The following is a 15,083-nucleotide window of genomic DNA, read 5'->3' on the forward strand; positions in this document are numbered from 1 at the left end:
TTTAATTCTATGGAAGTTCTATATGTAAATGAATCCTCCTACTTGAACCTTTTCTAAAACCACAGTCTAAAGGGATAGACTTCCCTGAGTCATTGCTGAAAGTGACTTAGCACCTATACTGTGCTACACATGATTGGAGAGAAGGGAGTACTTAATGTAGTGGTTACTCTGTACCAAGTATTGTGTTAAGTGCTTTTTACAAATATTATCTCATTTGATGCTCACAACCACTTTGGAGGTAGGTGCTATGATTAGCCCTAATTTACAGTTAGGTAACTGAGTCAAATAGTTACATTAGGTAACTTGCCTAGAAACACATAGATGCTAAGTTATCTGAGGTCATATTTGGACTCAGGACTGACTGACTTGGAAACTCAGCCCTCTATGGCTGTGTTACCAGCTGCTCATTGTAACAGAAAGGAAGAACAATCCAGTCTCCTAAAAAATTTACATCTTTTTTTGGGGGGGATTGGCAGAAAAGATAGGGACTGTGTAGTCCTTGGAAAAAGGGAAGTTAGGAAAAGATAAGTTCCTTAGCTCCTTGTAATTCCTCTTCTGGGTTTCCTCTCCCCACTGCTCTTTGTGAGGCAAAAGGAACCTCTCTTATCAAGCGTGGATGCCACTAGTTCTTGTTCTACACTAGTTCTAGGTCTACCAGCGCCCAGCAAAACCTACTGGCAAGTATTATAGAACCATCATTTTGGAGAAATTGTCTTCCATATGAACTGTTCCGGAGATTTTTTTAAAATCCCATCCAGTTTTTAAAGATCTCTGGGGAAGGAGCTCCCACAACTTCTTTTAGTAAACTAATCTAGTCATTAACAACCCTCCCTATCAAGAAATTCGTGAAGCCTTGAATTGAGCACAGTAGGAACCTAAGCAGTGCTGTGTAATGAGACAATTACTTTCATGTTCCTAAAAGAATACTCCTATTTATGCATCCCAATGTTACATATTCTTGTTTTTTAAATAGAGCTCTAAGGAACACCTCGTGGTGCTAGGAATTCAGTAGAGAAATCTCTTTTCTCTGAGTTAATTCAGAGCCAAGGCTTCTACGTAACATTTGAAGAACACTTGCAAATGTTGAAAGAAACTTGTCCTTCTGCTTACTACCACCACCACCCTGCTTCCCATGAGAGACATGGGTCCTGGCTAGTGTCAGAAAACATGGAGGATAACACAGGAGTTAAACAGGAGAAGAGGAGGAGGTAAAAGGAGGCACCTTGGTACAATGAAAAGAATACTGGCTCTTTCAGAAAGTCTTGAGTTCAAATCCCACCTTTTATCCTGGATGCCTATGTCCAAGTCTTTGTTTCTCAAACTAATAAATGAAGTTGTATCAGATAGGCTCCCCAATAACTATGATTCTATTTATAATTCTATTTAAAAGGACAAGACTACAGTCAAGTCATTTCACCAACTATCTTTCCAGAAAAAGAAATAAGTCTTCTGGACAATAGGGAAAAGAGAAAAGGTAGCCTACATGCCTGACCCTGTGCCCAAGCATTTATAATCTCTGTAACTAGAGAATACATTGCTTATTAACTTAGAATAGTTGTGGATATCAATTAAAACTCTAATCATACTTCTTCAAAACCTAGAAATTAGCCTGCTTGACCCAACTTTCTGAGAACAGAGTACTTTCTGGCTGAAAGATTGTGTGGGTTTCATAGCGAGAATCCCTCCCATTGATAATGTGCAAATATAAGATGTCTGGAGTTCTCTTTTTAGAAGGCATCCTGAATTCAAAGGCTTTTTTGAGCAGCAATAATTTTATTTCAATAGTGAGATAAGATACATGCAAAATTTCAAAAAAATAGGTAACTATGATAATGAAAGGCCATTATTTAAATGCAGGTAAAATGGGGTATATGTTACTAGGGATAAGCTCTTTGAAGACAATGCATGTTTTATTTTTGTCTCTATATAACTGCACTGCCACACACTTAGTAGGTACTTTAAAATGCTTTTTTGAATTGGATTTAATATACTCATCATCTATTGAATGTGCCATTAAATCAGAAACTCCATGTACATAATTAATGTAGGAAAAAAAAAACATGATTTTTTTTTCTTTTCCAAGTAAAGAAATTCAAATTCCATATAAATTTTGCATAATTATTCTTAAGCTAATAATTATCCTTAATGCTAAATAACTTCAAAATGTTTTACATCTATTTACAACAGGCTACAGATTGAATATAAATTAAAAAGCAATATGACTAACGGGCTAGTGATAGCATTGAGATTTTTTTCAATATTGTTTATAGTATTTTGTGTTAATGCAATATGTAATAGTTCCTAATTAGATATTATATTGATTTTTTTCTATTAAGTTATGTTTGCAAGCAGTGGTTTTTTTAATTTCACTTAGGTTGTTTTAGCTATAGAATTTATTAGCAGCATTAACTTATACTAATAATTGTTTATTGAAGGTTATGGAGAGCATTCAGATATCACACAAAGTTCTGAATCCAGGGTTAGATCATGAGATTGCTTCCTGACATTCTAATGAGTGATACCTCTAAAGGACTTGAAGTTATATTATCATTTATATTTCATAAAGTTTTAGTTCAGTTTTTTGGGTTTCCAGTTTCTTTGGTTGGGGTTGGGTTTTGGGGTTTGTTTGTTTTTGTGGTTTTTTTTGTTTTGTTTTTGAATTTTAAGTAGTGTAGGGAGCATATGTTAGGCGGATAGTAAATATTCAATACTGTAAATAAGTAATACATTTTTAACTTTTTGTAATTTTAGATCTTTCAAATGTAAATTAAGTCTCAAACAGGTCTCAAGCCTCCTAATTATCAGCATAGTTTTAAACACTCTGATTAGCCTGAGTTCTATTGGGTTTTGAATTAAATTTAGCTGAAAACCAATGCCTTCTCTGGTCTACAAATTCCTGTGTACTAAATGATTTTTATAATGCCATTCACACACACACACACACACACACACACACACACACACACACTCACTCACTTACCTCTTTTAAGCTACCTAAATATGCCAGTTTGCTGATGTGTTGGCGTATAAAATATCACAAAAGAGAAAGAAATAACAATAGCTTTGTATGTGTGTGTCTCTGTTTTTACACTCTGACAACTATATTTTAAGACATTAAGACTGTTGTGACACATACTTACTAATGAAAGGAAAATCACAGTTTAAAAGGAAACAGAATGCTAGTATTCCCACATTCCTACTCCTTGGGACACATTTAGAAAATCTTCAAGGTATACTCTACTGTGTTTCAAAATGTGCGATGTCTCATCCTCACTGCAAAGATTGGCTTCATTCCAAAGCCATGTGCTTTGAGATCAGAATAATAGAGGATACTCTATATCCCCAGTTTTTTTTTCCCTTTAACTTTCTACCATCTCTTCTTTCTGAAAGTTGAAGACATTTTGATGGTTGCTTGAAGTTTGGGGGTGGGAAGAGAAGCCTCCAGATTAAGATACTGGAAGTGGTAGTATGCTTAGTAAGGAATGAAAGAGATCCCTAGGACTGACCCAGCTTTTCCATGTCTTCTGATAATGAAGGCTTTCTGAAATTTAGGATGTGATGAGCAATCCCTGTGTCAGAGTTTCTCTGTAAATCAGGGAATAGGCAACAGTGGAATAGGATATAGAATTGTTTTCCCAGTTTATCAATCTGTGTCCAGAGCCTGCTGACTTTTAGTCATGTTTACAATCGATACTAAGCATTCAGAATGCTAAAATCAACTACCACACTTGGTTTGGCCATATTAAAGTACTGTGACTTAAAGATCAGTAATGCCAAGTTGTTAGTTTTGAGTGGGAAGGGATTTATCAAGACAACCCTCCACAGGAAGACCACAGTCCCCTGAAGTTTGGATCTGACAGCTACAAGCAGGAAGTCTAAACTAATCTAAACTGCTGGAGTTAGGGCATTGAAGAAAATGAAAATTTAAAGTGTCTGTATTTCTTCCATTGTAATTATGGATTCTAATGAGAAAATGTACCTACATCTGCTTTTTAAAAATAGTCATAAGGTAAAAAAAAACAATCTTAATTCAGAATCAATTAATTCATTACAGTGCATATGATCTGTAGGAGTTTCACTTTGTCTGGTCAGGATTTATTCTATTTCCAGAATTAATCCAAAGAACCATTATAGGTCGATGATCTGAGTTAAAGGAGATAAGCAGTGTTGTGAATGTTATTAAATAGCAAATAATGTAAAAATAATTTTTCTTTGACTCAAAAGTGGGCATAGATCATATGCCAGAAAATGCTGGGGGGGATATTCCCATTGGCTTTTCCCCCTCTTTTCAGGGACCAATATGAATATTTCCCCATTCAACCAAATTCTATATTCCTCTGCAGTTTGGCTTTGGAATATATTACATGACTTGGAGAGGGGTGCAGACTGACTTTCCAAATTTCCTTGTCACTCACCAACAAAGAAAGTTGCTCCAGTTGATTCAGAAATATATTAAGTGACCCACAAAAGTTAGCCTATAATTTGTTTATTTTTTAATCATTTTAAAGTCTATGTTAAGTACATAAAGGGGATAATTCACAGATTTAAGACCCTTAAGAGGCCATACTTTCATTCACCTTTCCTCCTTAACACTTAGTAAAGTATTTTACCTTTAGTAGATTCATAGTTATTATTATTAAATAAAATTTTAAATAAGGAGTAAAAAAATGGGATTGTTACTATAATGTTCTGGAATATTAGAGCTGGATAGATAATCACTTAGTCCAGAGGACAGAACCAAGATAGCTGAATTACTGGAAGGAATACAGCCAAATTCTTCACTATACTTTCCTCCATAAAGCTCTAGAAAGACCACTAGATCAAATTCTGTTGACAAATTAAAAAAAAAAAAAAAAAAAAAAAAACCAGTGAGTCATTTTTCCAGTCCAGGTCAGCAAAGAGAGATGGAAAGCTCTCAGATACTGGGGATTGCAAGTGGCTAGGAATGAAAGGGCATGGAGGCTGTGAACAGAGAGGGGAAGTACAGGAGACCCTAGGCATGCATCTGGCTGCTCTGTGTCTCACTGCCCAGTTCTGAGCATCTCCAGAGTGGACTGCACCCAGAAGTGACAAATATGAATACTTACAGGTCACTTACTTGCTTTGCAGAATAGGAACTCCCTCCATCCCAGGATTAAACATGTAACAGAATAACCAGGATAGGAATCCCAGGCCAAAAGGGATCCTTTTAGTTTAGTCATTCTGAACCTGCCATGCTTCCCAGTGGGCTGATATTGGTTTACTCCTGGAATGTCCAAGGGGTATGACAGAAGATCCAAGTCTAAATCAGGACTGTACAGATCTTAAACCAAGGAGATAGTGAACAGACTTTGACCTCTGGAGTTTACCTTCTACCTGCAGAGAGGTTGAAAGATCATATTGAAAACATTACATAGCTTCAGAGAACATATGTCAGTCATAGTTTATTGTCTGAAAGTTGAAAGTACACAGATTGTGCTTTGAGAAATGCTGATTATGATAATGTTTGGAAAGAAGGCTGAACAGAGGAGTATAAGTTTTGGTATTTGTCTATCCTTTATTTCTACATCTGATTTTTTTCTAAAATATAATTCTGAGAAAATTGCTTATATTAGTACTATGGCTTGGGGGTTTTTTATTGTTTACTTACAGGTTGCCTTAGAAGACTGAATAATCTATTTCCTCTCATTTTACACTTCCCATCTTGATGGCCTATTTAAAATGACTGATTAGTACTAAAGTAATCCTTCCTAAGAAATAACAAGACTTATACTTCCTAAGATAATTGTGTTTATAAAGATCAAGAAAGAGGGTAGGTGTGAAAGCAGCTTCAGTAATGGGCTTGTCTTGGGAAAAGTCAAAGGATTCTGTCTTAAAAATCTTGAGGAATGTACTTAAATCAGGGCTGACAAGCCAAAACATCCAATGTGAGCATGAATTTTTTGAGTGAATATCCTTGGGTAGCATTTTACGTGTAGTAAGAATTGGATAAACTAGAGGGTGTAGTTTAAAAAAAAAAAAACTCTTGTAAAAGTGACTTGATTAATAATTCGTTGTTTTTCTCTTATCCCCCTGTGGGTATCTTTACACACAGGAAAATTAGGTGGATTTGCACAAGAAAATAACACCATAGATTCAGGAGAACTTGATATTGGCCGGAGAGCAATTCAAGAGGTTCCTCCAGGGATTTTCTGGAGATCACAGCTTTTTATTGATCAGCCACAGTTTCTTAAATTCAATATCTCCCTCCAGAAGGACGCACTGATTGGAGTATATGGGCGTAAAGGCTTACCACCCTCCCATACCCAGGTAACAGAATCTTACCTATTGTGGTCAGTAAAATGATGCTGCTTTGTATTTTTTAAAGTTAGTCACTTTTATGAGTTCAGCCTTTTTCATCAATCTGTAGCAATAATGAAAACTATGAATAAAGGTCACGTTGGCTGCTATTTTCTTTTTTTTTCTTTTTTGCTAAGGCAATTGAGGTTAATTAAGTGACTTACCCAGGATCACATAACTAGGAAGTATTAAGTGTCTGAGGTCCTACTCAGGTCCTCCTGACTTCAGGGCTGTTGCTCTATCCACTGCACCACCTGCTATTTTCTTTCTTATAAAATTATTGCATCTACCTTTGGAAGAAAAACATCTTCTCCCGCTCTTCATCTGATTGTTTTCATAAATATAAGTGTAGCAAAATATGAAGGTGAATCTAATCCAGGGTAAGAATAAGTTGAGCATATGAATAAGTGTTTAAGAAAATAATAAATATAATAGCTTTGTAACTAGCCTTAATATTTACAAAGAACTTCTGTAATTATTTCCTTTCTGAGATAGAAAAATGCACTTATTATTGTCCTTACTTTAAGCCAGCCCCCATGAGGTTCTGAGGCAGGAAATTATGTATCTAAGGTCATATGACTAGTAAAGGTCACAACTAGAATGTGAATCCATCTCCTAACTGAAACACAAGAATCTTTCCCAGACAAACTAATAAGTGATTCCCTTCATAGATGTTAAATTGACAAATTAGTAACTTATTTCAAGTCTTGATTCATCTATGGATTTGGCACACGTTTATACCCTAATTGTGACACTTTCTGTAGTTAATGAATACACTAAACTGTAGTATTATAAATTATGTCAGAATGGTTGCTATATTCTAAAATTTGGTAGTTGTCCAAATCATTAATTCATGCTATCACTTAGAGTTGGAAAGTTACTTGCAAGAAAAAAATTAAATCATGGAAAAGCAACAGAGTCTCCATGGAGAAGCAATATAATACCATTGATACATTGTAGCACAGTAGGGGGGGAGGGAGGGAAACACTGTTTGACACTTAAATTGGGCAAATTACACTGGGACTTAAACTTCCTCTTCACCAAAATGGGGAGATTAAACTAAATGGCCTCCGAGATCCTTTCTAGCTCTAATTTAAGATGCTAAATTCAACTATCCTAAGAAATAGAAAGAGAAGAGAAGAATAAGAGAGAGCAACAAGAAGGCCAGGATCAGTGTTCGTTGCTGCAGAAAGGTCACAGACTATGAACAATGAAAAAGGACTACTGGATATAGCAGTTAGGATGGCATTAGTTAATTACAAAGAAAAGTAATACATATTACATCACATTTTTAAAAAAACTTTTTCCTTTAAAAAGAAACATTAGAAATGATCCTCTGCTGATATTGTATAATAAAAATTTATATTTAATTATGTGGTTGTGGAAATTGTGAAAACTGTAAAAGTCACATCAACATACTTAAATCAGTAAGGAAAACCCACTTACATGGGCATGATTAAAACTTTTCCATATCTCTATCTGAAGAACACTCAAACCTTATAAGACAATTTATGGCACCAAATTTGAGACACAATGTAGAAGAATACAATGAAAAAACCTATCAGTAAGTCAGCCTCCTCAAAGCAAGCTTGAGACAGGTTGTTTATGTTAGAGATCAGGCTGTTTATAGTGAAAGTGAAATGGGTTTTGTCAAAGTGTGAAAATTGTCTTCATAGTCACCATTTCAATAACTGAATGGATTTTCTACAACTTCCCCAAAATCTGCTGCCAAACTGAGCCTGTCAGTGAGTATGCAGACCAAAAGGTAAACTGAAAATAAGAAGCACAATGAAATAAGACAAAAATTTAAGTCACTGATATAATAAGTTCACTCCATCTCATCAGAGAATTGCAGTCAAAATGGTTTTTCATCTGAGATCCCTAATCCATACAAATCTCTTCATCTTCAAACCATACTGTACAAAGAATGTAGCCAGTATAGTCTTTGTCAGGGGCTGAGTTTTTTGTATATTGCTGAGTTTGAGATTTCAAGGCGAGGAAAATGGTTCTGCCACAGTTTGTTTCAGTTACAGAAGAATAGAGTTGGCAGAAACCAAATAATTCAACCCTTTACGTTTTCAGATAAGAAAATTGAGGCTTAAATTAAGTCGAGTAATTTGCTCAAGATTATATAATGAATTAAGGATAGAACTAGGAGAGAATACCAGTGACTAGGTTTTTTCCCTGTAATATTTTTTCCCTGTAATCTCTAGACACAAATTAAAATAAGGATCCAAAAATTTCATTCAACTCAAGTTTATGAATCACAGCACACCAACACTTTAATAGCCTGTCACTGATGTAAACATTGTATTTGCTGATTAACAAACATTTATTATATACCAAGCGCTATGCAAAGGTTTAGGAATATAAAAAGGGAAATGACAGTATCTACCCTCAAGAGGCTTACATTATTTTTTTCCACAAAGTGAAGATCTATATATCTGAGAAGTCCACTCAGGATCTTCTAATATTCCAAAGATATTTAAAGCTCTTGAAATAACTATCTGCTATCACCTCATTCTAGAAATGTGCTCATTTTTGTTCCAGAAACATATGTTTTCTGGTTATATTCTTCACTGCTTCATTAGAGATAAAATGCTAAAGCTTACCTATGTTTGCTCTTGGTTTCTCCATTACCCTTTGGATTCTTTGAAGATCTGTATTCTATGATAAATAATATCATCAGAAAAGTATTAATATCAAAATGATGGATTTTATGTCCAAGAGTCTTCTGTGATTCTTTAAAATGATCCATAATTTTCTGAAAACAAGTCAACCCAGATTCTTCCTCATTTCTAATTCTAGGCCCAGCTTATTGTCCATGTACAGTACCTTTTCTACTTTAAATGGAGTAAGAGTACTGCTTATCTAACTGTATATTGTGATCAGGCAATATGCATACTTCATCCATTTATTTCTTTTCTATATGGTTTTAAAGGTCATTTTCTTAAAGGATGTGAATTTCCTTGAGAAAATCCTATAGTATTGAGAGTCTTAATGCCATCATGAAAATGTAGAAAGTCATCATCCATAGCAAGACTTCTTAACCTTTTTGGTGCCATAAATCTCTTTGGCAGTTTGGGGAAGAAGAATGGGGATGAAAGTGAGGGATAGAACAAGCATTTTCTAAGAGCCTACTATGTGCCAGGATCTGTACTAAGCTCTTTATAAATATTATCTCTTTTGATTGTCACCATAATTCTTTAAGGTGAGTGTTAATAATGGGGGTGATGTCCTCATTTTTACTGAGAAAATTGAGGCAATCAAAGATTAAGTGATTTTCCCCTGTATCACAAAGCTAGACTATACTTGAATTTGGCTGTTGCAGTTCACTGCTCTATGTACCGTGGTGCCACCCAACTTCCTGTAGTGAAGCTTATGGGCCCCTTCATCAGAATGTTTTGAAATGTGTAAAATAGTCCTGCAAAGGAAACTAATTATATTGATTTAAATAAATTCATGAATTTAGTCTATAAGGAATCCCTCTTCCATTTGAACCCGTGCAGGACATCTTTCATAACAGAGACACCTTTTTTGAGCATCTGTTTCCCTGCTGTTTGCCTGCCTTTTTGTTTCTAATTAAGGGGTCACTGAATAAAATTGTCTCTAGAGTTGTGTCTATCAAGTAATTTCATTTATAAATGTGTGAAAGACATCTCAGGAACAGAAAGACTTTAAGGAAGCATTTTGCTTTGCTGAGTCAAATTTTTAATAGTAAAAAAAAAAGAAACAAAAGAACAAAAAACAGTAGTCTGTGGTTCTATATACCTTTCAATCAGTTATGTGACCATAGAGATATCATCTGTAAAAAATCATTTGTGAAAGCATCTGTTTCTTCTCATATTTTTATCAAGGATACCTTGAATAAAAACGGAGATTCAAGAACAAAAAATACATGATGAAATCTACATTTCATATTCTAAAAGTAAAGATTATTAAGCTTCACATTACCAAATGCTACACTGAGAGAAGAGAAAGAGTTTAATGGCCAGCTCTTGTGACCTCAGGCAGATATTGAGGGGCAATGAGGTCATGTAATCATTAGAAAAGAACTGAACCTGGAGTCAGGAAAGCATGAGTTGAAATTTGGCATGAGACAATTTCTATCTTTGTGATCCTATGAAGTTCACTTAGCCTCTGTCTCCTTCAGTTAGCTCATCTAGAAAATTGGGGGAGGTAGTCTATATCTCCCAAGGTTATTGTAATGATTCAGAAAGATATTATTTGCTTTTGGTTTGTATGTTTGTTTTTTAAAAGTCTAGTGATGGGGAAAGAGAAAAGAATTACGTCTAAGGAGGCAGGAACAGAAAGAAACAGAAGCTTTGTCAAAAGGGACAAGATGTTGAAAATAGCATTCAAGAACACCTCAGATAGGCAAATAAAGAAATAGGAAAGAACATGAACTTGGGAATTAAGAATCATCCAGATATAAATGAAGCTCTGCCTGGTTATAAGGAAGAGTGAGAATGTGGAGGACATAACTATTTTTATCCCTTAAAATCAACACATTCCATTTACTTAAATTACTTTTAGTGGAGATTTGTAAAGGTGAATTAGGGTATATAAGTGTGTGTGTGTGTGTGTAGGATCTTTTTAACGTTGAACATAATTGGAAATCACATTTTTATGCGCTCCTTTTAGCAATGAAAATAAGAGATTAATTGCGGTTCAGAATTGTTTCCCATGTTTTTTCATAAACTGTATTATATGATAAAAAAGATGGAATCTTCCAGGCAATGTTACCATAAAAGAAAAAATATATATTAAATATAATTTTTGTTTCTCTTTTACCTACTAACTTAATCTTTGAATGATAATACTGGATACCTTTTCTTAAAACAACTGAATTATTTCTTATTTTGTTACTCTGGCCTGTGCCAGAAATGCTGCTACACAGATTGTGCAGGAAGATCATTGGAGACTTGGTGGGACTGGGACCAGGCATAGCACTGACAAATTTATCTTGTGGAGGAACTCTCCACCAAAGGGAATTCAAATAAGATTGAATTTAGAGGGCCAGGCTGCTGATCTAAAAAAACATATAGTAGTGAGGTCAGCAGGCATCACCAATAGAAGTTATTTTCTTTCCCACATAAAACTCTTGTTTCCTTTTTGCCATGGTTTTTGATCTTGCTTCTACTCAGGCATTGTCTGTCTCTCCAGCTTCTGGGATTACTTGTCTGCCTCTCCATATTGGTTGCCTTGCATCAGTTGTTAAACTCTTTATGGGTTGCTCCTTTTTCCCTCTTCCCAAACCAGAAAAAAGGTTAATTGATACTTTTGTTCCTTCCTAGAGCTCCATACTTTATTAGAAAGAAGTAACAGACCTAATGGGAACAGAGACAGGAACAGGAAGGCTGGAGAGGGAATTGAAGTATAGTATAGGATTATCTCAGAAGTTCCAAAAATTACCAGTTCTGTTTCCTAATTATTGCATTTTCTTCAGCCATCCTTTATAAATATAGTTGAAAACCCATATTTTTAATGTTTATCAAGACCATTTAGGACTTTCACAGTTGAATAATTATAATGTTGTAATTTAGTTTTGCTGCTCTTACTATGCAGAGGCCGCTGCTGAGTAGTAGATAAATAGCTGACTGCGTAGCCTGGAAGATATGAAGTCAGCTCCAACTTCTGATACAGATTGTAGCTATATGACCCTGAGCACATCATTAATTTCTTAGTACTATAGGCCAATGATGTTAAAGCTCAAAATAGAACAGATCCCTGCAGGCCCCATGGTAGTAGTAGAAGTAGTCATGGTGGTGGTAATAAAAGTAGTAGTACTTGTAATAATAGCACTCATATCAATAATGGCAACAATAGTAGTAGTGGCATATACTTGAGAAATCCTTGAAGACAAAATCTGTTTAATTTTTAAATTTATTTTTGTTACTTAACCATTCAGTCAGTGCTCTAAATGATTCTGTACACCTGTAAATTCAGAGAAAGGAGCTGACCTGCAGTGGTAGAGGGAGTGTCCCCACCTCGGACTTCCCTTAGCCAGTGAAATTGCAGGTCCAACTTCTGTCCCTGTCCTTTCAATGTCATGTTGCCTGACTTAATAAATGCTTGTTCATTGACTGATAAATTATTTGAGATTTGCACTGGACACCAAGAGGCTGAATGATTCATTTGTGGTTACACAGCCAGTGTCTTTCAAAGCTTAAATCTGAACCCAGATACTTCTGACTCCTAAGACCAGTTTCTTTTATGCAATTAACAATAACACTTGACATCTATATAGTTGTTTAAGATTTAGAAAGCACTTTCCATGAATGATCTCATCATTTAATCCTCACCATGATCATAAGAAGTGTAGTGCAAAAACCTCACTTTAGAAATAAGGAGGCTCAATGGTCTTGTCCAGTGTCCTGTAATTGGTCATTGTCAGAACTGGAATCTGAAGTGAGATTCTTAGACGCTTTTAAATCCTGTGTTCTTGGTACCAGACTGTGTCATCTCTTTTTTTATAACAAAATTCTTAAAATACTTTCTAGACATAAGAAACTTTAAATTTACCTTAAGTTTTATCAAGTAGCAAAGTCCAGTGGGCTTTGTATAGTATAAGAAGCTATTTTTATCAAGGTTGATATTAGTACTAAAAGTCACCAACACTCAAGCCCATATACTTATTTTATCCCAACTTCATTCCCCAAGTCAGCAAGCATTCATTATGTGGCAGGTCCTGGATTTTTTTTTAATGGCCTAAATCACTACCTTGGAGACTTTGGATAAAATTCTTTTTGAGAAATCTCTGAAATATGTGAGAAAATACAGGTAGAAAGAGACACAAAGAAAAGGAGGGAAGGAGGGAAGAGGGTGAGGGAGGAAGGAAGGGGTGGGGAGGAAAGAAGGGAAGAAGGAAGGGAGGGAGTAAGAGAGGGAAGAAGGAAAGGAGGGAGGGAGGGAATATGAAAGAAAAAAGAAAGATTCAGGAAACAGAGCTCTGGGTTTGTGGTCATAAAGACCTTAGTTAATTTTCAGGCCCAGGCATTTATTAGGTTTGTGGTCCTGAACAAGTCATTTAGCCTCCCTTATTTATAAAATGGGTCTCATAATGGCACTGATCTTACAGAATTGTTGGGAATTAAATGACATAATATTAGCAAAGGTCTCAGCACAGTGCTCCAGCCCATAGTAGTCACTTAATAAATGCTTATTTCCTTCCTTCCTTCTTTTTGTTTATTCACCTTATACTATAAATTCATGTCTCAAGGTAAGCATCAAACTAAACTATGGAATCTGAATAACTCTTAACTATTAGAAACTTATTTTAAAATTAAATTGTTCTTCCTAAAAGTCTATTAGGAAGCCTCTTCAGTGTCTCTCTTTTTTACTTGTCTTCTCTCTATGTGCACACTTTTAACCACACAATTATGGCCTAACTTTAGAGGATTTGCAAAATAAAATCTCTTTGGTTACTAATTTAAGTAGAATTCAGCAGTTAAATGTATTCATCCCTGTAAACTTATGCCTGTTCTTAAGAAAACAGATTAAATTGAATGATAATTAACTGTTCACAAATACTTATTGGAGAGATTGTTAGTGCTATTGCCTATGTTACAGTCTTTTCAGGTAGTTTCCAATTGATTTGCTTTTTATCAGAAGCATATAGATTGTTTATCATGTAGTTTAGTTTTATTGTTGTACTTGCAATCAAGTTATGGGCATTTGTCACATGCTTACTTTATGCCAGGCATTATGCTAGAGATAGTGATATAAAGACAAAGTGGAATAGTCCCTACCCTCAAGGTATTTACAATCAACATGGAAATGTGTAAATAATACAAAACATTGATTATAGTAATATGCTAGAATTTAAAGATGGAAGGAAACAACAGCTGGGATGGTCAGGAGGAGGCTTGTGTGGAGATAGCTTTTGAATTGTGTCTTCAGTGATTTCTAGGAATTCTAAGAAGAATTCAAGAATGGTGGGATGAATATCAAAGTCATAAGACTACAGAGGGTTTTGACAGAGCATCTGGTGGTAATAACTAAAATAAAGATGTTGGACTCATAACTTATATTCTATCACTTCTATAATATGGAAAAAAGAATAAATTTGCTTTGTTTTGGAAATGAGGAATGAAGAAAGAATGCAGAGGAAAAATGAGGCTAAAAAATTAGGAAAATTTTCCTAAAAATTAAAACTATCCAAAAAGTGGTATGAGTTGTCTTGAGAGATAATTAGGTAACCCTCACTGACAGTCTTCAAGGAAAAGCCAGGTGACCCTTCATATTGTAATGGATATCTGGGAGGTATTTATGAATTGGGCTAGATAGGTATTGACGTTTTCTCTTACTCTAAAACTGATTACTTACATTCCTTAAAAAGATAAACTCTGTATAGGCAAGGATCATTTTTTTTTGTATCCCCATAAAGTATGGCACACAATAATAGCTTAATTAATAGTTGTTGATTAACTAATTAATAAAAAAAAAAAAGACAGTTCCAGGATTCAACAGGCATATAGAGTCTGCTGTCCTTGAAGGGAAAAAAATACATATTATACACATATGTATGCATATGTGTTTGTATATATACATACACATGTATATCCAAATATTTTAACCACAAGGAAAATTCAGTCATCCTTTATCCAACCAACCATTTTTTTAATCATAATCATAATGAGTGATATAAATGCTTTAAGCCTTACAAACTGCTTTGCAAATAAAATATTTTATCCTCACAAAAATCCAATGAGATAATTTAATTATTATTCCCATTTATAGAAATGAGGAACTCGAGTCAGAGT

General features: G+C 34.8%; 1 protein-coding gene across 21 annotated transcripts in view; it reads left to right on the plus strand.

The window, feature by feature from the left end:
* The window catches only part of TENM3 (teneurin transmembrane protein 3), a 3,351,339-nt gene that overhangs the window by 3,175,051 nt on the left and 161,205 nt on the right, over window positions 1-15,083 (plus strand). For all 21 annotated transcript variants that reach the window (XM_074276236.1, XM_074276245.1, XM_074276241.1 and 18 more), the window contains one exon: window positions 6,074-6,288. In XM_074276236.1, coding sequence (XP_074132337.1) covers window positions 6,074-6,288 — 215 coding nt within the window. The remainder of the gene's footprint in view (window positions 1-6,073; window positions 6,289-15,083) is intronic.

This window comes from Sminthopsis crassicaudata, chromosome 6 (assembly GCF_048593235.1).
Source record: "Sminthopsis crassicaudata isolate SCR6 chromosome 6, ASM4859323v1, whole genome shotgun sequence".
Lineage (NCBI taxonomy): Eukaryota > Metazoa > Chordata > Mammalia > Dasyuromorphia > Dasyuridae > Sminthopsis > Sminthopsis crassicaudata.